The sequence below is a fragment of the Sorex araneus genome, chromosome 1 (genome assembly GCF_027595985.1).
Source record: "Sorex araneus isolate mSorAra2 chromosome 1, mSorAra2.pri, whole genome shotgun sequence".
Taxonomy (NCBI): domain Eukaryota; kingdom Metazoa; phylum Chordata; class Mammalia; order Eulipotyphla; family Soricidae; genus Sorex; species Sorex araneus.
The window spans coordinates 265,159,952-265,187,426 of NC_073302.1; the positions used below are offsets into that span (position 1 = coordinate 265,159,952).

Genomic DNA, 27,475 nt, shown 5'->3' on the forward strand with positions numbered 1-27,475 from the left:
TATCTTTAAAATTAGCATTTATCTGACTATGATGTTACAATGTTTTCTGCAATTCAATAGACTATCAACTTACTTGGGGATTAATTTATTTCAACATATTGAAGCCCTTGGGTATTATCAGGCACAAGACAGGATGTCTAATACAACCATTATTATTTAACATCATAATAGAATTCTTAAGTTTCCACAATGTTTTTTAGAGACAGAATCAGACAATTTTGCCACCAGACAACCGTTTCATAAAATAGCATGAAAGATAAATTAAATATATGGAAATTTAAATTTGGTAAATAAGTAGTCAATCCCACTGAAGACTCCATCAAAAAATCTGGAAATTTTAACTATATTTTTTATCACTATGATTTCCCTTTCCTTTTGTGAGGCTCTTCTGGAGAGTAGGATTACAAAGAAGTTCCCATTCAAGTCCAAGGGAATATTTGAAAGACTGCCAATTAGATTGCACAAGCAGGATAGCAGAGGTGGCTGTTGCAGAAATCAATTCAGTTTTTCTTTCTTAGCACCTCTGTGGTAGACTCCTGTTAATTCTAGGAATAAAATCATCCTGCATAGTAAACTGTAATGCACATTTATTCATAAAACAATAAAGACTAGCTAATATTGGTGTTACAAAGAAGCACATGACATATTTCTGGGACTTTAGCATCAGAATGCTTTCACAAGCTTGTTGTTAATTATATATAAAACGAAGATAGTAATTTGATAATGTATGAGCCCACTGTAAGAAGAGTTGATTGTATCCATTACCCTTAATGTTTTTCTATGTTAAGCCTACAGTCCATGCATGTGACCTGCCTCTTCCTATGATTTTTTTTTAATTGGTTTGGTTTTGGGACCATACCAAGAGGAAGTGATGGCTTACTCTTGACTCTGTGGTCAGGGATGACTCCTGGTGATGCTGAGAGGCACATTTGTGATGCCTGGAACTAAATGTTTATCCAACACATGCACAGCAAGTGTTCTACCCATGGTATTACCTCTCCAGCACAATCTGCCCCATTCTTTGGATTATATCATTTAAAAGGTAGTCTCAATTTGAAGATTAGCATATTCTACTAGAATGGTAATATAGTTTTTACACTCATGATATTTGTTGATTGAAGAGAAACTTTGCTTTAACCATGCCATTTCACCATAACTACAAATGTTTAATAAAAAAAAGTAACATGTATATTTATAATGTATATTGAAAGAAAGAATAATAAAGTAAATGAATCTAAAACATGCTTCAATGAGTACCAAGAAATTTGGCAAAGAGAAATTTTAAAACAACTTAAGTAAAACTAATAAACTGAAAGAAATAGTAAATTGAAGTTAAATGGAAATAACTGTTATAATTTCCAATTAAATTAGTACCTTTTATTTTACGTTAAAAAAGAAATATACACCTTAAGGTTAGAAATAATTATTTGTAGTGTTAACCTTAGTAAATTAATAAAAAAGTAAAAAAGTTAATATCTCAACAAATATAAAATTTAAATATATATGGCAATAGATACATTTCTATTTGAGACATCTTGATAATATTGCTAACACTGTCAAGAACATGATATTTAAATAACAATATAAAATATTAATTTTAGCTGAAGATTTCATAGCCATTTAAATTATATAAGTAATTTATATACTTATATATACATTGCTATATCTTTAGATATACATTGCTATATCTTTAAGTTTATGGGATTTTATACCATGCAGATGTGTTGTTTAAGTTTTAGAAACATGCATTTTAAAAAGTAATTTTAGATAATATATGAAGAATGTGCCAACACATGAAAAACTAAAATTTTACGTGGAAGGGAAAAATGTGTTTGCAATTGATAATAACACATTTTTATAAGAATAACACAAACCAAATTTGCTTAAAATTGGTCACAGTCCACAAAAATAAAACAATCTCCTAAAAGGAACACTAGAGAAAATCTTAATACCACTAACAGTTTAGGGCATACTGGGATCAAAATATATATGAGATAGAATATAGTACAGTTTTGTCTATAGGTGTTCCTACCATGTAGATTTTTAGTTAGGGACAATCATTTGTAAATGATAAGAGTAATTCGTTTAGGAAAATTTTACAGAATAATCACTCTGGAATCTTCATTGATATAAATGCCACAAATGACAAAATTACAGGGGTAATCTTACAGATGAAAGAAAACGGAATCATAGTTTCTGTAGGGAAAAGAGACAATATATAGTTGAAGAAATAGTAATTTTACCATAGAAAGAAAATATACCCATATCCTAAAAGTTAAAGAAAGTTTCAATTAGTATAAAATGATGTAATTTTTTATGACTCAATAATTTAGCTATTCTAGTTCTAAGTATTCACCATGTTTCATTAAAAAAGTCATAATTTTTTATTCAAGAATGTTTATTAAAGCTTTAATTTATAGTATCAAGCACAGAAAACTCAAATGTCCATATACAAGTGAATGTTGTAATAATACATGTTACTACTGAATAATAAATAACTATTGCTTTAGTCATAATAATGCTGAATTGTGTTAAATGTTAAATCATAGTTCTGAATAAAAAGCATCAGACCAAAAATCCCTTTGTTGCTTAATTTTAGTAAGAATTTTATGAGTATCGACTCTAACATACAGTGGATCAAAATTTCCTAATTATAGCGTTGGTGTTAGGAAAGGCAGCAATAAAAAACCTAAGGTATCAGTAAAAACACTGAAAAATTAGGGATATTCATTCTACTGAATTGAATGATAAATACATCATTATGTATATGTGCCAAAACATTAGTATGCATACTCAATATCTGTGTAGATTATTTTGTGTCATTTATTCATTAATAAAAGTTTTTAAAAACTTGAAATTTTTTAAAATTTTTTTTTTGCTTTTTTTGGGGGGGTCACACCCAGCGATGCTCAGGGGTTACTCCTGGCTTTGCACTCAGGAATTACTCCTGACGGTGCTTGGGGACCATATGGGATACCGGGGGTAGAACCCGGGTCGGCCGCGTGCAAGACAAATGCCCTACCTGCTGTGCTATCGCTCCGGTCCCGAAATATTTTTAAATTGAGATAACGGGTATCTGCTGATAATTAGAGATTATGTTAACAATTTAGTAACAAAATCAGAAGGATAAGACATTATAATTTGGGAAAGTTGAGAGCCATGTGTTTCCATTTTATAAAATGAATAGTCACATGTAGGGGATGCAACTTAGAGAAGAGCATCTATCTAGTACTTGAGAGGAACTGGTTTGAACCCTGATCCAAAAAATTAAATGAATATATATGTATACACACATATAGGAAAGCCATATATTCTTTTATTTAATTGAAAATATTGTTAAAATATTGTCATAAATATAAACCTAGGATAAAAATGCTATTTGTATGTTTCTTTATATTCCATAAAAGCTTGCAAAATATGATTTGGAAATATGATATTTCTGTAATAAGAAATTGATTATATAATATACTTATTAAAACAATTAGTCTTAATTCATATACTGGATCTACATTGAATTTCATAATAATTCACATAAAGTTTAGAATTGCATTTTCACATCATTTCCATAAAAAAGAAAAAATATTTGATGTTTTTAATTTACTGTAGACTAATTTGTATTGTTACTTATTTAAAATATTTAGATATAAATCTAATTATGTATATAAACATTGTTAATTTTTAAAAAAGTAAGTTTACTTTTTCAAAACTTGGAATATAACCAACAACAACAAAAAAATTCCATTTGTAAATGCCAGCGGCACAAATGGAATATTAGTGAATGCTGAGGCTGAATGCACACAAATTGAGCTACCTCATGCATGATATATTTCTTTATACTTATAGCCTGGCCATTTCCCTGATAGACTTAGATGGTAAAAAGGCAAAAATCTGCCAGCTATTTAACTTTAAAGTGAACCTAAACGATACATGAATGCTGCTAATAAAAAAAGGCAATTTTAAACATTTATTCAGAGTTAGTTTTCAAGGTATATTGTTCACAAGAGATTTCAGGTTTACTGAGAGAACATATTTATATTCATATATAAGGTGTCACAAACATTGATTTAAAACATTGGTTACCTGGATGAAACAACAGATACCGAAGGAGCCAATGACTGTTTTTAGCAGGAAACTATGATAAAATAGTATTAAATAATAAGGAAATATTGATAACCAGTCTTTTTGACAGGAGTAGAAATTCAGAACTGATGACCAAATTATCCAGAGAGTAATGAATCATTAGGACACAGCTCTCTTCACAGTGTCTTGATATTCCTTCATTATAATCATTTTGATTCAGTTTCAGAAAGAACAATTCCAATAATAAAAAGAAGTAAGGATAGAAAAGTAGAAAAGCATCCATGCTTGATTAGGTCCCTGACACTCCAGTATGTCCCCTGGAACACCCTGAGTTCAGCTCAGAGTACAGTACTAGGAGAAAGCTCCGAACATAACTGGGCATGATTCAAAAACAAACAACAACAAGAAGAAAGAGGGAGGGAGGGAGGAAAGGAGGGAGGAAGGAAGAAGGAAGGGAGGAAGGAAGGCAGGAAGGAAGGCAGGAAGGAAGGCAGGAAGGAAGGAAGGAAGGAAGGAAGGAAGGAAGGAAGGAAGGAAGGAAGGAAGGAAGGAAGGAAGGAAGGAAGGGAGGAAGGAAGGAAGGAAGGAAGGAAGGGAGGGAGGGAGGAAGAAGGAAGAAAGAAGGGAAGAAGTGAGAGAAAGAAAAGAACATTTTCATGAATGGATTTCTTCTGATTCATTGAAGAAAAATATTTGGTTTTTGCTTTTTTTTTTCTTCCTTTCTGTTTTCGGGGTGCACCTGATCATGCTGTGGACTTATTCCTTGATCTCTTCTCAGCATCACACCTGGTTGGACTCTGCCCCTGGGATTATATGGGATACTGAGGGTAAAACAGATTCTGTCACGTGAAAAACAGGAGACCTACCTTCTATACTTTTGATCTGTCCAAAACCAATTATTTTTATTTAAATGACAATAACAAAACAAGATTTGAAAAAATTGCAAAGTTATAAAATCATTAATGTCCAAGACTAAGGTTGATATGTATCTAGTGCACTGATCAATCTCAACCACTTTTCATTTTCTATAGTATCTATATGTACTGTCCTCAGTTTATTCATGATTTTATGGAAAAAATTGACATCGTACACATGGTAGGGTGCTTACACTGCACGTAGTCAACCTGGGTTTGATTATCCACACCCCATATGGTCCCCTGAGCCCACAAGGATTCATCCCTGTGTCCAGAGCCAGGAGAAAGAATTTAACAGAGTAGGATATTGCACCAACTCTACCCTATCCCCCCCAAAATAAAAATAAATTAATTATAAGAAAAATCATAGTTCATATTATTAGATACATAAGAGGTATATTTTAACAAATATATACATGAATGCAATGAATTTTTACTAAAAGTAAGTAAAGAAATAATTATGTACAATATGTCCTTTCTATTAATTAGCCAAAAGGCACAGTGATTTTAGATATAATAATATCTAAATGCTAAATTTTATAAATACATAGGGGCTGAAGTGATAGCACAGTGGGTAGGGCGTTTGCCTTGCATGCGGCCGACCCAGGTTCGAATCCCAGCATCCCATATAGTTTCTATTGTCCCGCGAGCACCTCCAGGAGTAATTCCTGAGTGCATGAGCCAGGAGTGAACCCTGTGCATCACTGGGTGTGACCCAAAAAGAAAAAAGGTATTTTTTTAAATTATAAATGTATAAAATGTTATATGTAATATAAAATAATATATTATATTTAATATAATATAAATAATATATCTAAATTTTATAAATATATAAAAACATCTAAATATAAATGCTGGCATACCACAGGGGAAAATGAATTCACACACGTGTGATTTTCTGGACCTCTCTGTAAAGGTGTTTTCATTTCTGTATTCGGCAATAAAATTTTATTAATTGCCCATTTCAAAATAATTCTCACAACAAATAAAATAATTTATACTAAGATATGAACATACTACATGTCTAATAAGCATGTATCAAATATATAAAATGACAATGTTGCACAGTTTTAAAAACTTTACTATGAAAATGCACTATAAATCATACACATTCATAAGAAAGTGTACTATACTGCTGATGCATATAATACTTTGGATCATAAGTAGTAAACATTTGATATACTAATTACTCTATCCAGTGTTAAGTCCTTATCTTTGTTTCTTTACAAAGAATACCATGCTAGGGGCTGGAGAGATAGCACAGCAGGTAGGGCTCTGCCTTGCATGTGGCAGACCCAGGTTCGATTCCCAGCATCCCATATGTCCCCTGCGCACCGCCAGGGGTAATTCCTGAGTGCAGAGCCAGGAGTAACCCCTGTGCATTGCCAGGTGTGATCCAAAAAGAAAAAAATATATCATGCAAAGGAATTGAAGAAAATTCTAAGATTGCCTATTATAATGATATAACTGAATGCTCACAGTTTTGTATTTTGCTAAACTCCTGTACATATTCATAAAACAATCCTCATTTTGACCAGAAAGATATCTCAAAAGTTGAAATGCATGATTTTCATCCCAGGAATGAATCCCAGGGAATCCCAGCAGGATTGGTACCAGTGCACAGGGAACGGTAAGAACCACAGGGAGGCACCACTGAGCACTAAGTTGGAGATATCAATAAGTGCCACCGGACATGGCCCCAAAACCAAAACAAAATTTCTAATATTTAAGCATTTTTAAAAAATGTTCCTACTAATGAATAAAATCAAGATACACTAGCTAAATTAATTTGGTAATAGTTTTACTAATAATGGGGTATACCTAAAGATAATTAAAATGCTTACAGTGGAGTAAGAGATGGGTACATATATTCAAAAACAGAAGCCTAAGTACATAGATATTTTAGCTTTTGAGTGAAAGTTAAAAAAATCTTAAGAAGGGGCTGGAGAGATAGCACAGCGGGTAGGGCGTTTGCCTTGCACGCGGCCGACCCGGGTTCAAATCCCAGCATCCCATATGGTCCTCTGAGCAGGGCCAGGGGTAATTCCTGAGTGCAGAGCCAGGAGTAACCCCTGTGCATCGCCAGGTGTGACCCAAAAAGCAAAAAAAAAAAAAAAAAAAAAAAATCTTAAGAAAATGTAGCCAAACGTTCATTTAATTTAGAAGACTATACAGTATCCAAAGAAAAAGAGAATGAAAGAAAACTAGAACATGAATAATAATAAATAAAGTCATTCTGCAATTTTTTAGGAAGCAAGGTCTATTGTAATATGAGACCTGACAATTTTTCTTTCCTCGGAAACTTAAAAAAGCAAACATGAGTTGCAATGCCATAGAGATAGGCTTCTTCTGAAATTCCTAGTAATTACACACAATGAAATTCAATAACAAAAAAAAAGTGACAGAATATTCATCTTTTTTGATTCTCTATTTGATCAAATCATTTTCTCAAATAATTTCTAATTTTGTATGTGTATGTATACATATAAACATGATACTTTTTAAAATAATGGGTGACAGGGTCATGATGACAGTATTTAATCAATTTTATTTATTTTCTGTTATTTTGATTCTTCCTTTATATGTATGTAAGATATTATAATATTCTATAAAACTGACATGTTAATATGTAAATTAATGGATAAAATTTATATGTAATACCAGTTTTTAAAAGCTCAGTCTCTTCAAGTAAGAACAGGACTTTTTCATTTTGTAAAAGCCCTCAGTGTAAAACTAATATTCTGCTAATGTGTTTGCATAATTCATGCCACTTGAATTAAACCAGTAATAAAAATGAAACAATAATTCACTTTTAATTGCAATAAAAATTTCTGAAGGAGTTTAGAAAATTCAGTTCAGTCTGCATATATTGATGTACACCATTTAATATTTAAGCAGCACATTAAACATTTCAGCTCAGGGTGTGTGTTTGTGTGTGTGTGTTTATTTTATTCAAATGTTTGGCAGTTAGCAGAAGCTATCTTAACATTCCTGAGCATTTACTAGGACTCTAATTCATGTTAGTAGTAGCACACAAACCTTTTTTTCTTTAACAAAGAATTTAACTCCAGTATGATTAAAGATTTGCCTCTTGGCAGTTTAATTTTATACCCTTCTTCTTAATACCAGTCTTAGATGTACAAGTCCTTTATTTAAAACTTGTCCTTTCCTTATCAGTTCTCTACAGGACATGACACTTTGCTAGCAACCTTGCAATCCCATCTCCCCTATTTGTTAAAACTCTATTTCCTTACACATCAATGGATACAGTATATTTCCAACATGTCAGGAGAGTTGGGACTATGTAAGAGATAAATAAGTAAAAAGGAAAGAAAGAAATAAAGAAAGAATAAAATAAAGAAGGAAAATTCTATCAGCCTGCCTTAAGGCAACTTTAAAACATAGTGAGTTCCAGAGTATTATTTTCAACTATACTCATTTATTAAATTTTCTCTTTAAATGTTATGTTGTGATTATCAGTTTCAGTGTAGAGCTGAAATAAATATATCCACACAAAAAATCATTAAAGTAACCTTTAAAATCTGAAGTTTGCTGTTCTATAATAAATTATAGTCTGTTAATATAAAGAACATATTACATGAAAAATTGTGAACTGGGGTAATTATTTTTAAGTCCCAAATTAGAAATACCATAAAACTAGAATACATGTAATTCAGAGTATTGCTTTTCAGTACTGAGTATAGAGTTAGTGCTCAGGAGGTGTGCAGTAGAACCTTGAGAGTCATTTATTCCATTTAAGAAATTCCATCCTAACTGATTAATCTCAAAAGAATGTGAAAATACCTTTCAGCTTATGTTCTGATATTTTATTCTAGTAATAGCTTCAACATTTTGCTAGTTATTTTTGACAGGTAACTTGACTGCATCAAAAACATAAGAAGCTCTTAACACATAGTGGGTCAGCAAAGTTCTAAACTCCTAAGAATTTTTATTATTGTTTTGGTTTTTTTCTTAGGAGGCATTTGAACCCTTTTTAGTGGTACTCAGGAAACCTAATGGTTACTTCCAGAGTTTATCAACCAACTTTCTTGGTGGTCCAATGTTTGGTCCTGATGATACAATCATACTTAGGGTAGAGACCATTAAGACACCCAGGCAATGCTAATAGATACAGCTCTGGCCGTGTTTGGAAGACTAATGGGCTATAGCCAGTGATGCTGGAGTGTAGGCAATATGGTGCCTGTGATTAAAGTGGGTTCAGTGAACAGAAAGTGCTCAAATATTGTGAATTGAATCATAATTTGATTTTGAAGAACTAGTATACAAGCATGTAATTACCTATTTCTTGGATTGCAATCAAATATTCAAATCAAAAAAATCTTAGAACACCTGTGAAAGGGAACTATTTCATAAAACAAATTGTTTACACAGACATCTATTGGCTATTGATAAATGCAAAATTGCATTCAACTTTCTTGGTGAAAACATATAAAGAAAATATAATAAAAAGTTTTGTGAGGAGAGATATTGAAACTGCTTAAAAAGCTAATTAAGAATTTAGAAGAGCAATGTGAACTTTATATTAGATATATGCCCAATTATTTCTAACACCAGTACAAAATTTCATTTCTTTTCCATTTTTAAGCTATCATAATTTGTGAAAAATTGACCCTATGCTGACTTCCCTTTAGATTAAGGAGTGTTCATTTTATACTGCAATAAGTCATTATTTTTATTATTATTATAATAACTTATTATAACCTTTCACACTGACATGACACTTAAAAATTTTGCTAAAACTAATCGTTATTGCCTTTCATTATTGTATCTTATGCATTACCAGTAGTAAGCTAAATATATGAATTTAAAAGTACATATGCCTTCTATTATTTGCTACTTAAATGATTCTCTGTTATGTACTTTACTCTTCCAATTAAATATGTATGTATTATATATATATAAATGTGTACATATATGTATATATTTTACTGAAACTCTTTCAGGTCCTAAACCCATTACTTCTTATACTAATTTGATGGAGTTGTAGCAGAGAAAAATGGATAGAGGTGCATCCCATAACCTGCCATTTACACATTTTTACCAAATAAAATGCTTTAAAGCAAATTCATATTTCCTAAAATAGTTTTAGATAACTATAATAATTGAAGCTTATCTCAGTCAAAAATTCCATTCTATTGCATAGAGGAGGGGAAAAGTGCCTGGTGCAAAAAAATTCATTTTAAGTTTTAAATTTCATTCTATTCTACTTTATGCGTTTATTATTTCTTAATATTCCAATTAATTGATTTAGCTACATTCAGATCTTTTAGATTCATCCTTTAGATTTCTGAGAAACTTAACTACTCAATTAACTTTGAAATATTTATTCTAGATCTATTTTGAGTACATTACCTATACAGCCTTGAGTAGGAAACGTGAGTTCTTTGCATCATTATCATTAGCTTTCTCAAAGCCTCTCTAACTTCAAAATTTAAGAAAACACTCCTAAAATAGCCGATCCTCTGCAATGCATTTTTTAAACTTTCTTTGAGGGAAAGTATTAGAAATCGATTAGAAAACTAATTAATCAGATGCATACACAAATATCCCTTAATCCCTCTTTCCTATGTCCCTGCTCACTTGATCTTATAATACTTCATGGTATAGGTAACAAGAGAAGATATATACTTTATGTTATGCTAAAAAATAATTTCACCAAACCTTCCATGCAAGTTCTTTTATGTTATCATCTAGCACTTTTTTTTGAACTTCCAATATAATTGTTACGGATATTGGAACAAGACCAAACGGGCAAAGACAACTGAAGGTCGGTTTTGAATTCTGTACAGTATAAAGCAGTGCCAATCCAGGTCACTGCATTCAGCAGAGAGATTTAAAACACCTTCCACATTCGTGGTGCACTTTACTGAGTATTTTCTGACTGAGATTTGTACATGAAGAATGTAAGGCTGTCTGACCATGCAGGGCGGCAGTTAAGTGTTGGATCAATGCTTTTTTGTTGCTTCAAGGGTACCTAAAATGTATGTCTCTTGATTCTTCCCTTTCAAGAAGACAATAATGTAATTATATTTGCTGTCTCTTGCTGAGAGGCCAATGACCCTTTATATTACCATTTTGGATTGTATACTAACTGGAAATTACCAAGATGGTCTTTGGCATTCTCTCAGTGTTATAACATTTAGACTATCTTCTTCCAGAGACTAGGTCTTTGACCTCCTTTTTAAAAATAGCACTTACTTTAGAAAATCTGTGGTTCTAAATTATTTATTCACCTCTTTGGGAGGCGAATAATTTATAAAGTCCCTTACCAATTTTGTAAACCAGCTATGTTCAACTATCTGGAACCCATTTCCATTAAGTGCCAATATGGGAAGACATAGCAGGGCAGGGTGGGATCGGTATCCCACAAAAGGGACAGACCAGGGGTGAAAAGGGGAGGCTTTTGTCAACGTCCTCTGAGTAGGCCTATTAAAATAAATGTGACTTTGACAAAGAACTCTAGGACTGTTTTAGGCCTATGGGCCTGATGGGATTTATTACTGTTATTTAAATAATGTAAATTTCTTCGCTCTAACAATGCTGAAGGCCCTGGAAACTAAAACTTGCATGTCCTTTATCTTGTGTCTTTATCTGTAAGGGAATCGATAAAGCACTCACTTCTCCCACCTTTTCTGCATGCGAAAAATGTATTTGGGAGGCAACCCTGGAGATGAAATTTCATGAATGAACATGCCCTCCTGTGGAAGAAACTCATTTTTTCCGACCTGAGAGTGAGTGTTGGTATTCTTGCACATGAACTACCTCTGTTTGATGACTGGCAGCTCGTTGTCCACTGAATATTGCCAGGGGTAACCCCGGATGTCCCTGTGCCCGGCTGAAGGTGGCTCCAGAGACCTCAGCACCAGTCTGTGCTGGTCTGAGAATCCCTGACAAAGCCAGGCCTTAGAGGCACCACATCTTCGCTGGTCAAATTCTATAAGAAATGAGAGGGCCCCAGGGGATCCCTGAGTACCACTTGGGAGGATCTTGCAAAATATCTTCCCAAGTGATAGGATTTTTGTGGGCTTTTCTCCTTTGTGTTGGTTTTGTTTGGGGCCACATCTAGTGGGTTGGAGGTGGGATTAAGGGGCTATTAACAACTGAGTGCTTGGCTGGTCTTTCTCTATTGGTGCCCTGGGACCAAGTGGTGTTGGGGACTGAGCACTGACCTCATGCAAGAAAAGAATGGGCTCAGCCCTTTGAGCTATCTCTATAGCTTCAAACTCATCGTTCTATGGTCAAAGATGAAATCACCCTCCTTCTTATTTCAATTCCACCATCCAGTCTTAATGCTTCTTAAGTTTGCACTATTTCACGTTAGAATTTATAACTATAATTCTTCCCCATCACTATCTTATTAATTGAGGTTTTTTTGTTTGCCAGTCAGTATGTTTTAGTTATTTACACAACCGAAGAAGAAACCAGATGTTTCTGTGTGGAGATTTCCCTGTGTTCCATTTGAAGGGAGGAGCCTAATTTCAATAGGCACCTTTCTCCAGGGTGTGGTCACATAATTAGGAGAAAGCTAACTTTCCCATGGAAGGATGTGAGTTAGCATACATATAGTGTCTGTATTCTTTCTCTCACCTGACATTTAAAAATCTCCCCCAAGCCCCTGCTACACCACATATTTGTTTCAACAAAATTCAATAAAGATGAGATTATGGTCTCTCATCTATTGCAATAACTTGCTTATCTGCTTATCTATTTAATGACATTCAATATAATATTTTCTGTCTTAAAATCGTGATAAAGTTTACTGGAAAATAGATTTTTCCATCACATTCCTGCTGTTTCACTGATAAATCATGCACATGTTTTCTACTTTCAAAGAAGATTTGTATATAAGTTATCAGTGTCATCAAACTCTTTTCTGTGATAAAAGAAAATTCTCAGTATGTAGGTGCAAATATTCCATAGTATTTTGGTTCTAGTGCCACTATCTCTGGATTTTCTCTAACCACGCATACTGCAAAAGTTCAGCTCCTTAAACTAGACTTCGGTTGCTGTAAAATTCAGTCAGCAGCCTCTGGGTATTCCATAATTTAGTACCTTGATCAGAGGTTCAGACAATATGTATCAAACACCATTTAGAAGGATAGTACATTAATCCATGTTAGGTGTCTTAGCTTCTACCACAAGATTCAATTATGTTTCCAATTCTGTTTACTTTTGAAAAGTGTTTAAGATGCTTTTAGTAAATGGGAGGCTTCCAGTGCTCTAAGCAACACATATATTACTTAAAATTCCCTCTTAATGTTTGGCAAATGTTAAATGCCTTTCTTACTCTTTTATCCACTGAAGGAAAAGTACTGTTTTATTAATTTACTCTCCAGAGTTATAGATAATACTCATGCATTGAGCAACCTCTGGTTGCTAATTAGCTCAATTATTTACATATTTACACTAACAGTACAGTAAAATTTCAATAGACAATTGATTAAAAACTTATTTGAAGCCATCATTCTTAAAAAAAGATAATAAGAATCTATTTCCATCACTGATTATGAATATATATAAATTCTTACTTGATAATTACTAACATTTCTGATTATCTCCCAAGCTCATTCTAGCAACACTTTTAGTCTTTTATATGCAAGTTTTAAATCCATTTGGGAGAAAGTGGCATATTGGAATATACATATATACATTTGCAATTGCAGTGCTGAATTAAAAAGTCTTATATTTCCTCCTTAGTCTTTCAACTGAAAAACAATTAGGACATATTTCTTCTTCTACTTTATTGTTGTGGAAGCCATATTTTGTGATGTGGTAGAGTAAATTATTGGGAAGTAACTTGTGAACCGAACCATATATACAAAAACCATGCTCACTACCATTTGAACCAGACATTTTTCAACCTTAAAGTCCTGTCCTCAAATACCAAAATTTAAAAGACATCAAAGAAGCTGTGGTTATTTTTACGTACCTGTATACGCAAATTGAACAAGGTCCCAGAGAGCGTTGGGGTCTATGCCTTCCATCTTGATCTCTTCTTGCTTGGCCTCACACACATCACTTGTAAACATGGCAGCAAAATAGTCAGACACTGAGCTGAGAACAAGCCTGAAAGAGTCACAGGATCTGACTTAAATCATGGATGTAAATCACATAAATGCTGTTAATAAGAATGCAGTACAGAAAAATATTCCCTTCTTTATGACTATATATTTATCATTTATATCTATTATAGAACAAACTTTAAACAACAAATTTAAGAATTTATGCAGTAGCCTATGATCACAGAAAATTGTCCTAATTATTTTCCTTCATATTTTGGATTCCTATAAATTTGGTTAGGGATCTAATTTTATTTATCTTTATAAATTTAGCAACTTTTGGTTACACGATCATAACTCTGAATTTCCCTAATGAATTAATATTTCTCACATCACAGTCAAGTCCTAAATGTTTATTGCATGTCACTTTATATTAGTATTTTGCCTATTAGACTGTTAATATATTAGTACAATTATAGGATTTTTGAATATTATAGTCCTAAATAACCTTTGAGTCTTTAATGAAAAATATAAAAAAATCATAAAAGGATATAACATTTTCAATTCTTTTTACCATATAAAACAACTTTCTGAAAGAAATAACTCTTAACTTATTTTTTAATATGTTGATTAACTTTTGTATATTCATAGTTAAGTTGCACAAAAAGTATGACCCCTTTACAAAAATGTTCTGAATGATCTAAAGACTGCACTAGTGATCTATTAAATTAATAGTCTATCATCAAACAAATTTATATTATATCATGAGGCTAAAAACAGCATAATTGCAACACCCACTCATTTGATAATTTTTCAAGGAAGGAAATAAATGTTACTGTAAAAAATATAAATGTGCCTATCTCAAAAGAAGAACAAATACTGTTTATACCTGTAAACTAAACAACTTTTTGTGCAATTTTTATCTACTTTTTAAGAACATTGTGAGGGAAAGAGAATAACAAAGGAAATACAAAGCAATCTTCTCTGAAAGTTTTTATATTATTAAAATCAGAATTTTTAAAAATATTTTGTAAGATTATGTTTTATTTCTATATAAGTGAAGAGTATAGTGAATTAAACCAACAGTGACAAATGTTGTTTTAACTGAAAAAATATTTAAATAGATACTTTGTAAATTTAAGAAGTACTTATATTATTTTTTTAAATATTTTGTAAGATTGTTTTATTCCTATATAAGTGGAGTATAGTAAATAAAACCAACAGTGATATATCTTGTTTTAACTGAAAAAAATTTAAATAGACACTTTATAAATTTAAGAATGTAAAATTAATAACTATATGTATTATTATAATTAATATCCAAGTTGGAATATATTAAATATTAACATTATGAATATAATAAAATATTAATATTAATATATTAAGTTATTAGTTTGCTGTACATTTAAATTGGGCAATTAACACTGATTATTATCAGTGCTGTACACTGTAGAAATGAAATTGACAATTATATCTTTAAATATTTATTATATACAAACTAGACAAATGAATGACACATCATCAATTTTGTAAACTGATATGAAAATAAATTATCACAAATCAGATATACTTATTTTCCAGAGCAAATGATCTATGTTAATAATAGATAACCAACTGGTTTACTTTTAAATATATGAAGGCTTTATTTATAGTACTTAAACCCACTTAGTCGAAAATATATGATATATAATATTCAATATGAATTATATCAAATATTTTGAACTATAACATAGCAAATATATGTCTCTGACTCAGTAAGTAAAGTAAGGAAAAGTTAATACTACACTTAGATTTAAGAATACATAAAATTTGCATTAGATTTCAAAATAATAATATAATTATAACTGAAAATAATGTTTTTATTCATTAGTGCAGGGGCAAAGAAATGCATAAATAAAGGACTACATGTAGTCACTCTAAAAAATCCTGAATTGAGGTCACTACAAATTTATTCCTTCCAATCCTACTAAACTTTTAAAAGTCCTACTCCAATTTATTGCAGTGTTCGACATTGTTGACCTCACACTCATTTTTTAAATCCCCTTTATAGCTAAGGCATTACAGACATTCTTATCTCAGTTGCCTCTAATTCAGTGAGTTTCTTCCTGCTCTGATTCCTTGACCCTTCCATTGTCAGGTTTTTTTCTCAGACCTCTAATTTTTGCCTTAAAACTCAGTTTTTCAGATTTATCCTTGAGTATGACCTTTATTATGGCAGTTAGGGTGTATTTCTATCTGGCTACATCCTGAATGCCTACTAAAACTGCTCACTAGATAGTCTATTAGCATTTCCATATACCTTAATTAAGCTCAAAGTGTTCATTATGAGGTCACATTTTACTTTTACTTCTCAGATTGTAATTGAATAACATCAAATACTTCAATTTCACATTGTATGTTAGAAAGTTATCTTTTATAGTTTCAAATGTTTTCAACATATTTCCTATATCTAATAAGACATAAAATTATTATTATTTTTTGCACTGAACTTTGTCATTACCTTGCTTAAATTCAGATATTAGGTATAATTACTTGTCAAAGTTGTTGACAAATTAACATTTAACACTCCCAGCTGTCATATCTCTATAGATTCTCATTTCACCCCAGGAGTCATTTCACTTTTGGGAATTTATGAGCTCCTGTTCCTCTTAATCTATTTCTCTACAATCTCCAAATTAGCTCCAACCTTCAACCTGGGTGGATCCAATAACAGTGAGCTAAAACATAAACATAATCCCCTTTTCTTGGGATATGGTGAAAAACCTTTCTGTTGAGTTTCTTGGGAATTAAAAAAGCAAGATCCTGACTGAAATTGTGTCCTGGTTTGTTCCTTTCTCTTCCCTGTGCTACTTTCTCTTCTGAGGACACTCAAAATGAACCATGGAGCCTAACTTCAAGTTCCCAGATCTTCTTTTAAGTGCCTGTCATTTATTTTATTTTTTTAATTATTTTTTTGCTTTTTAAGTCACACCCAGCGATGCTCAGGGGTTACTCCTGACTCTGTACTCAGGAGATACTCCTGGTGTTCCTTGGGGGACCATATGGAATTCAGCACATTGAACAAGGGTCAGCCAATTACAAGGCAAATGCCCTACCTGCTACTATTGCTCTGTGGGTCAGTCTCCTAGGAACCTGCCTTATGACATACTTCTTCCCACTATTTTTCAGTTCACATCTTTCTCTCTGTTGATACAGTCATTATTGTACACCCGATTAGCTGAAATCACATCCTAGAGCATTAATCAGTTTTTGCTATGCCTATATTTTGTACTTTTCTAAAGCTGTAACATTTTTAGTTTTACCTTTATGTAAATTATGCTCAGCCTTCTATTGCAGTTGTTAGTGCATTATTTCTGAAGCAGTATTGTAAGCCATGTTACCACAATTAAAAAAAAATTCCAGTTCTTTGAGAAGTGGGTCTAGTCAGGAACCTGAGTTAATGGAAGTCTTAGCTTTCAGAGTTATTTGGTTGCCGGTGGCACTGCAGCATTCTGGGCTGCACGAGCCAAAAATCAGGCTGTACTTGAAGGGTGAGGTAATGGAAGCCTTGTTGCTATAGATACCGCCTGGAACTGTTGAAAATAATCTGGAACCATGGAAGCTGGCAAGAGCTGGGATATTATGTTTTACTGAAGCTATTAGAGAGTTGTAATAATTGACTAATCTGAATGATTTAGGTGCATATAAGAGTTTAGTTGTGAAAAAGTCCATTATTCTATCATAAAATAAATATGTATATATATGTTACATTACACAGATGAACAATGCCAATTTCCTACATGTGAATATTAATATATAGTACTTAAGAAGACAATTTGTGTTTTATCTTCATAATCTTACTTATAAAAGTCAGTAATCTTATGGTGTTTTATAATTTGAGAATCAGTGCATTGCTTAGTTGCCAATTTTAGCCTCAAAAGCTTGCATGATAGTAATGTTAAGTATGTTCTTGCAATAGTTGAATTCATTATCAAATGTGGATGAAAATAAAAACACTATGCCAGGTTTTGTAGTTCCAATATTTGGTTTATATAGTAGGATATCCCTATGAAATAGCGTTTTATAGTTGACTTCAATAATTAATCGGTCATCAATTTACTTCTTGCTTAATTAAAGGTTTCAAAGAGTATATAAGCTTATAGTGCATGTTGTCCCAGGAGTGCCGGGGAAAGGAGGTGAGGAGAGCGGAGAAGCCAATGGGAGAGGCCCAGCGCCTCTCCAGCCCAGGCAGTTGCTTCGGGCATGGCGCAAGGGTTCTTCAAGTATCCATACAAATATTAGGTGTTCTTCCCTTAACCCTGCGGGGCCACCCCTCCCCCTGCTCCCATTTTCCAGCCGTTGCTGGGGAGGTCTGGCCTGGGCCGGTGGTGTTCAGGAGGCCATGTGATTGTGGGCCAAGCTCGAGTCCTCAGAACTACTAACATGTGCCATGGAGTACGCTCTCTCTTGTGTTCCAGTGTACTTCTGCACATAGGAGACACATTGCATGTTTGCCCAGTATAAAGATGTTGCTTTCTTTGAATCTAGAGTCAGTATATTTTGGACATGCGCTTAATTTCACCCTGCTAATATTTTGTTTATTGGGCTGGAGTGTTAGCACAGCGGGTAGGGTGTTTGCCTTGCACATGGCTGACAGGGGTGGGTTTGATTCCTCCGAATGGAACAGGGCTCTCCCTGTCGGAGAGCCTGGCAAGCTATCAAGAGTATCCCGCCTGCACGGGAGAGCATGGCAAGCTACTCATGGAGTATTCGATATGCCGAAAGCACTAACAACAAGTTTCATAATGGAGATGTTAGGGATACCTGCTGGAGCAAATTGGTGAACAACGAGAAGACAGTGTGACAGTGCGATAGTGTATATATGTGTATATGTCTCTTAGTCTCTCTCATCATATATGTAATGTCTGCATGTATATATTTATATATGCATATACTTTATATACACATATATATGTTTCCTATTATCCTACACTAAAAATATTACTACCTAGGAGTCAGCTTTGCAGACTTTTTATAGTCCACATTCTTCTGTACTGTTATTATGTGCACAAAATTATCAATAACATTATTCCCAACATTGAGGATGCTAGTTATTTTATATTTTCCTTTTAGTTTTTGTCAAATCCATAATCTTAATAATGGATAAAAGAGAAAAACATTTCACAATCTTAATATTTCATTTTATACATTTATGTTACAAAATAATATAATGCCCAATAATTGACACTGATTTGAGAGTCTATTTTTAAGTATCTAGTATACATCACTAATTGCAAGTAATGTAGCCAGGAAATAATTCTCTATGTCTGGTATTAAGAGTTTTACATTAAAATTTTTGGTTCACTTGTTGATCAATTATTCTCAGAAATTTGTATAAAACAAAAATCTATTTTGGAATTTATCTGAGAATCTAGAACAGAGATTAACAGATTTAATTATGTTTATTATAAAATATACTAATGTTATTTTTAGAATCATTATATTATAATAACATACAAATTCAACATAGTATAAGACAATAGGATATAAAAATTTCACTGAACATAATTTTCAAACATGAATATATAACTTAGAACTTTTTAGCAATAAAATATTTTGGGAATTTTGAATATAAATATGCTTTATTTTAAATGGAAGAGTGGGATAGTAATGGAGATAAATATGTCAATATAAAATGATTTGAATTTTTTAAATGATAAAACTAATATATTTTCAAGATAACCTGCTTTTATGTTAACAGAAAATCAATATATTTCAGAGCTATATCATGCTAAATCAAAATGGATTGCCACCAAGAAGTTACTAGAGGTTTAGTTTTAAACTGAATGTGTGTGCTTTCCTTCTGCAAAATGTTTCTAGATTCTTTCATTAATGAAGAAAAAATCAAGAGTAAACAGTATGAAATCTGTTTAGAAATGTAGAGTGTCAATTTTATTATCAGATTTTTCTTCAATTTACTAACAATACTATCTTTTCAAAGATGTCAATGCAAATCTCTAATAAAGATAGCGTTACTCTACCTATGTGCAGGTATCTTTCGGTTTCCAACAATCAAAATGACGTCACAGAGTTGCTGTTGTTTCAAGTAACTTTCCATTTTTCTGAAGGTTTGCTCAGCGTGATGAACAGCCTGATAGAATTCTTCAGAGCTGCTAGAGTCCATGTCACTTTGAGATGTCAGGGAATGGCTTGTCGCTGAGAGTCTGCAGATCACACACACACACACACACACACACACACACACACACAAACACAAAGATAGTATTTTGTTAGTGCCAATTGTCCAATTGTCTACAACTATGGAGATGTTTAGACTGCTCGGGGAAAAATAAAAATCAATGCATATTTTCTAACTCCGACCATTACTAATGCGTCATAAAATCTATCTTGGGTTAAATGGTTTACTCTAGAAAGTAATAAATAAATTGCCAATTATATTTTTCTTAAAAGACATATATAGATCATCTTTATTTATCAGGGCATTGAATTATTGAACCTGAGTATTCTGAAAATTACCAACCTGCTAATTATATTTTTTATTAAATGTTGATACAACCCATAAAAGATTGAAAAATCTAGTTACACTGTTATAAGTTATCATTATTCTAATACAACTTTATAGAAGATAATTTTCTATTTTGAAAAATCATGAACATACCTTTGTAAAATGATTGACAACTAATTTGGCAGTAAATTTTTTCCTATTCTGTGCCCTTTATGACTGTTTAAACAAAAATGCAAAATGGGGGCCAGAATCGTAGTACAGAAGGTAAGGCACTTGCCTTAAATGTGGCCAGCCCAGGTTCTGTCCCCAGTATGGCATTCAATTCCCCAAAACATTCATTCCTAAGGATCCTTCCTAAACACAGAATCAGGAGAAAGTCCTGAGACACCTCTGGGTATGGCCTCCCAAACCCAAAACAAACAAATAAGAACAAAAACCCATTAGGAATGTATTAGCTTTTTAGGATTATTCTATTCTTCAGATTTTTATTGAAAGCAGTAGTTTTACAATATGGTTTTGTGTATTATTGAAAATGAGCATCTCGTCATATATGGATATATATATAACCATATGAACAATATATGTGATATATATAAACATTAGTATTGCAAATTGATCGTTATATTTAAGCTTAGCTACTGGGACTATTACTCTCATAGGATATGTATAGATGCATACACATACGCATATATATATATCACAATGATAACTTTAAAAATGTCACCCCATATCAGTATATGTTGATGTGTGATAAGCCCAGCATATCTTATCCACTATTTTCATAACAAATATTTTGAACAATTAACAAATTTAAATAAATAAAATAATAACAAAACCATGTATTCAAGATAGAAACACGAATAATGCTGTATCCATTGAGAGTTTAATAACTTGTAATTTATTTAATATCTCACCAGAATAAAGAACACAAACAAAATAATTCTACAATAGCAATTACAATTCAATACCCACTTAGGCAGACGTACTTGAAGGATCAACTTCTAGAACAAAGGTAACATCATGGAAATCCTCGATAGTCTATAGTGCTTTTTTTTTTTATACCCTCAAGGTATTTGCTAACTATAAATAGCATAAGATGAAAGCTTAAGATACTCAGCATAGTGTGGTGGCTAGGCAGGAGTTTTTGCATCATCAGAGGAGTAGGAATAAATACAGACAATGGAATCATAGGCATATAGTTATAGTCCCACACCCAAAGTTTGTAGGGGCGACAGGATAGAGAGTCCAACGCCTAAGGTCTTTGTCTAGCCTGCGGCTGCTACATGAATACCGACTGAGACTCTTTAGCACACGCAGCCAATAGAAAGACCTGAGTGTCACCAGGTCACCAGGTGCGGCTCATACCTCACCCCACTCCCAATAAGACTTTGACAGAAGTTGGAAACTGGTGGGAAAATAAGGTAAGGCTGTGATTCTGCGTTATACTATTTCCCTTTTATGTCATTTTACTAATTCTGAAGCAGAGTTAGGAAAACAGAAAATGGATTATGGACAATTAAGATGCTAAATAATAAATAAAAACATTTTCAAATTTAGCTATTAAAAAGAAAGAAACTTTGTCTCGGATTTCTTTGGTGTCCTTGAAATACTATCCTTTATGTGACTAAGATGCATGCGAAAACTCAGGTAAAATGACATAATCCAATGCCTAGATTTGATCAATACATTCTGATTTTATTGAGGTGATCTTCCAATATAAGTGCCAACAAAGGCTAATACTAAATATTCTAAAGAAAGGATATCCTCATGCATACTTTGTGATGCAGTATGTGTTTATAATGCTTGATATAAAAGAAAAACTTAGCAAAGATCTAAGATATAATACCTAGAGAGGAAAACAGACAAGTAACATAGTTATCTCTGAAGAGTTGGATTACAATTATCTACTAGATTGAAAAATAAGTATAATTAATATATTTTAATTTAAATTGCAACTGGAGAATGTCATAGACAATTTGGCTGTATGAAAAAATTAAATGGAAATAAATAACAAAATAATAACTTAAAATTTTGGTGGATGAACTTAACTTGCAGATGGATGCAGGTGATGAAAACATAGTGATCTGGAAAATAAATAGAAAAGTATTTGAACTAAAATATAGAGATTAAAAGATAAAATAGCAATAGTTTCAAAAATCATAGCAATTATAGTATTATAATAATTAATATTTGAAAGCCATTGTATTCCTATAAGTAGGAAGAAAAATAATGAGCAAAATCGTCTCAGTAGTAAATAGATAATACAGTAATTTTAAATGTATAAAAGAAGATACAAAGTTAAGATTCACGAAAAAACTGCACACATACAAAGAAGTAAAACTACACATTATAGTAAGAGCAAAGCAAACTTTCTTTTTAAAAAACACCTTTATTTGAAGAATAGAGAAAAAAAAATTTCCAACAAGTCATAAAAGTATGCTAATGTAAATTTAAAAATGCATGGTAATATAGATTCCAAATATCTGACAAATTCTCTAAAAGAAAATTAGTGATCATCCTTTTTGATAAACATATTTTAAAAAGATTTTATGTAAAATAAGTTTCTAAATGTAGAAATATGTATAAAAGAAATTGATAGTTGATTGTGCATTATAGCTAAGTTAAAATGAATTAAAGAATTTATTTCTTTATATAAAACCACCTCATTTATTCATATCACAAACATAATTAATGAAAAATTTTCCTTGAGATTAAAATTAATATTTTTAGTAATACTTCTATTCAAAAACATTTCAGAGACTTTACCAGTATAAATAAAAAAGAAAAAATAAGTCCTTAATTTATAAAGAAGCAAAATATATCATTTTCAATTATGTATTTCAATACCAAGGAAATCCAAAATATTTTTTAAAAATTAATAATTTAAATTAATTTAAATATATGTGTTTTCTTTTTACTCACAACATTTATTAACACAATAGTTATTTTCATCAAACTTTACATGCCTTTTGACCCAGCAATACCACTGCTGGGAATATATCCCAGAGAGGCAAAAAAGTACAATCGAAACAACATCTGCACATGTATGTTCATCGCAGCACTGTTTACAATAGCCAGAATCTGGAAAAAACCCGAATGCCCCAGAACGGATGACTGGTTGAGGAAACTTTGGTACATCTATACAATGGAATACTATGCAGCTGTTAGAAAAAAGGAGGTCAAGAATTTTGTAGTTAAGTGGATGGGCATGAAAAGTTTCATGCTGAGTGAAATGAGTCAGAAAGAGAGAGACAGACATAGAAAGATTGCACTCATCTATGGTATATAGAATAACAGAGTGGGAGACTAACACCCAAGAACTGTAGAAATAAGTACCAGGAGGTTGACTCCATGGCTTCGAGGCTGGCCTCACGTTCCGGGGAAAGGTCAACTCAGAGAAGCGATCACCAACTACATTGTAGTCGAAGGCCATGTGGGGGAAGGGAGTTGCGGGCTGAATGAGGGCTAGAGACTGAGCACAGCGGCCACTCAACACCTTTATTGCAAACCACAACAGCTAATTAGAGAGAGAAAACAGAAGGGAATGCCTTGCCACAGTGGCAGGGTGGGGTGGGGGGGAGATGGGATTGGGGAGGGTGGGAGGGACACTGGGTTTACGGGTGGTGGAGAATGGGCACTGGTGAAGGGATGGGTTCCCAAACTTTGTATGAGAGAAGTATAAGCACAAAAGTGTATAAATCTGTAACTGTACCCTCACGGTGATTCTCTAATTAAAAATAAATAAATTAAAAAAAAAAACTTTACATGCTTGTTTTAATAATTTTTTAAATATTTGAAAGCAATGCAGGTTTTGCTATGCCATATGTTAGCCTTTCACAAGTTTGCAAATTACAACTCCAGAATATGGCAATTCCCAGCATTTATTTTAGAAACTCAAGTTCTATGTACCAATAGAGGTTTTTTCTGCCCTTCAACAAATGGAATAGACAATATAAGATACTCTGTGGTACATTTTTAAATCTAGAATGAGTTAACTGTTGGCTATTGGGTCAAGACTAGATATAAAATGTAGATCAAAATTTAACCTCACTGTGGCCAGGGTGTTTCTTAATGACTAAGCATGCTCTAGGACCTGATTTTGATACATGCCCCGTTGCATACCAGTAGGTGCTCTTGGTGACTCCAGATAATACCCCAACCCTCTGGTCAAACACTGTTCTACACCCTCTGGTCAAACACTGAACCATTCTAGTGATTGACTAAGTTTCATGAAGAATGTCCTGGACCTCCTAACTCAGATTGGATTATCAAAATGAGAAATCCAACTATTATTCCCATTGAAATAAGGACTTTTCTACTCTATTTCACAGATTGCATAGTGTTTGGAATTCAAGACTCCAGTGACAGACTATATTGCTTGGTTTTGAGGGGATTTGGCATGTTTTAATGTCAATTATTCATAAGTAGAGTAAATTTTAGGATAGATATGTTTATACTACACTAAAAATTTTACTCCTCAGAAATGTTATCTAAAAAGAGTATATTTTGCATACAAGTTACCAAAGTTGTGAATGAAATAGAGAAAATAGTAAAATAAATACAATTTTTAGAAATATATAGTTTAAAACTTCTTTCAAACCAAATCAATACAAAGGAATAAAAAGTGAAATTTGAGAACATTTACTCAAAGTCCTAATATTCCTTTATTTTCAAGAAAGAAACTTATTTTTATATAACCTAGTCATATCAAACAACCTTGAGAATACAGACTTAAATCTTTTTTGGGGGGTGGGGCAGGGTGGGCTGAGACACACCCAGGAATTACTCAGACATGGGACTTTTGCTTAGGAGTCACTTCTACCACAGTTTGGGGACAATATGAGATGCCAGGGAATCAACCTGGGTTATTAACATACAAGACAAGCAAGCTACCCATTCTGTTAACTCTCCAGCCCCTTCAAATTAGGTCTTTTCTGAGAAACTTAAATAATTTGAGAGTAAATCCTGATTTAAAATAAAAGATAGAGAAGGATAGAAACTAGGTTTCAAAATATTTTTATTTGATTCAAATTTAGCATAGATTTTTTTTCTAAAAGTTACCAGGATTTTGAATTTTTTCATTTGAGATTAAGCATATTGGTTTGAAGTTTGATTAATCTCTAGATTAATAGTTTTGTTAGATTTCCTTGTTTTTCTCCTTCAAACATCACTGTAACAATAATTGCATATTTTCTCACAAATAATTTCTAATATTTTGGCTTGTGTAACACTCTAACAGTTGGTTCAGGACTTTAAAAGTATTATTTGATTCTGAACACTAATGATTAAAAAGTAAGATATTAACCTAGTATTCATTTTTTAAAACAAATGAGATCTTAACATTTTAGGAAATAAATGATATCCACAGTGTTTTCTGTAAGTGTTAGGGAAAAGATAGTTATTGGATTACTTGCATTGTCTAAAATTGTATATATTCATCCGAAATAAATTACACTCAGTCTAGTCTGATATTGTCTGAAATGTTAAGCTTTATTAGAAACCATAAAGGTTTTAACCTATAATTAATGCAATTTTTGAAGTCTACAATGACTGCTTCTCTTCAGAATATACAGGATTTCCAAACTAAGATTAAAAAAAAAATAAGGAGAGTAAGTTTCCCAATCTTACAACTTCCTCAAGTAATGGAAATGTTCTTTTATCAGCCTTATAATTCGTAAGTGTTGTCTACATTTGTTATAACAAATCCTTCAACATGGTTAAATCCATTTCACTCTTATTCCCCAAACATTTATCTAATAATGAGACTGCTTTTGCAAAGTGGTCTCATGTTTATCTTGTCATGCTTCCTTTCTTTAATAGTTTTCATTTCTATTTCTGATTGCTGAGATCCAGCCTATGTGCTTTCCTGTACCTGTGCTAATAAACTCAGGTCAAAATATTGTTTATTTTCTCTGTAGAAATAATTCAGAGATAAAACAAATTTTCCTATTTTTGTGATCAATTCTATTGAGGTCAGACAAGCATAACACAGTTCTTTGTACCAGGAAATCGTTATCTCTGAATGATTAGATTTTGAATTAACAAGAACAAGAACAAATCTTTTTTTAAAAAAGAAGTATATGTTTTAGTTTTAAGATGGCTACTGATGTGCCAATCTGAATGTTACTAATTTTTCCCAGTTGATTTCCCAGTTGATTCCCAGTTGATTTCCCAGTTGATTCCCAGACTTCAATGCTACCATACTTCAAATTCCTTATTATGACTTATGTATCTAATTTTTTTCTAAGGTTCTTGAACTTTGAGTATTCTTATTTTTAGGTTTTTGTTCTAGCGATTCAAAATAGTTTTTCTCCATGGTGTCGCATCTCTTTCTTCTATAATTTCCACACACATATTCAATATGTATTTCAGGGAATATCTAACTCTATGTCATATTTTTAGGACTGGAGCAATAGTACAATGGGTAGGACATTTGCCTTGTACCCAGGTCGACACAGGTTCAATTCCTCCATTCCTCTCAGAGAGCCAGGCAAGATACCAAGAGTATCCTGCCTGGCAAGTTACACATGGCATATTTGATATGATAAAAATCAGTACCAAGTCTCACAATGGAGACATTACTGCTGCCCGCTCAAGCAAATTGATGAACAGCGGGACAACAGTGCTGCAGTGCTATGTCATATTTTCATGGGATAATATTTTTATATTAATTTTTATTTTTGTAGTATCACTGTGAGATGAGCTATTACAAGGCTGTTCATGATTGGAGATATATATTTTTTTCACTTTTTAAAAATATCTAATGACTAATGATAATTTGAAGTTTGTTTTTATTTATTTATATTGCTTTAGGAACCTTGCATTCAGACAGGTAGCATGTAAAGAGCCGAGGCAGTGTATTGATGAGTACTGGCGGCAGATTCTTCAGGTGTTCGGGTCTGACCTTATCTGGACTAGGTGCTGTACGCATCTTTACCAACAAAATGACTTGTTGG

At 32.5% G+C, this 27,475-nt stretch overlaps 1 protein-coding gene across 1 annotated transcript in view; it reads right to left on the bottom strand.

Moving 5' to 3' along the window:
• KLHL1 (kelch like family member 1) overlaps positions 1-27,475 on the bottom strand; it is a 319,714-nt gene that overhangs the window by 192,333 nt on the left and 99,906 nt on the right. The window contains exons 2-3 of the mRNA XM_004604001.2: positions 20,035-20,217; positions 13,945-14,081 (exon numbers count right to left, since the gene is read on the bottom strand). Of these exons, the coding sequence (XP_004604058.1) occupies positions 13,945-14,081; positions 20,035-20,217 (320 nt within the window). The remainder of the gene's footprint in view (positions 1-13,944; positions 14,082-20,034; positions 20,218-27,475) is intronic.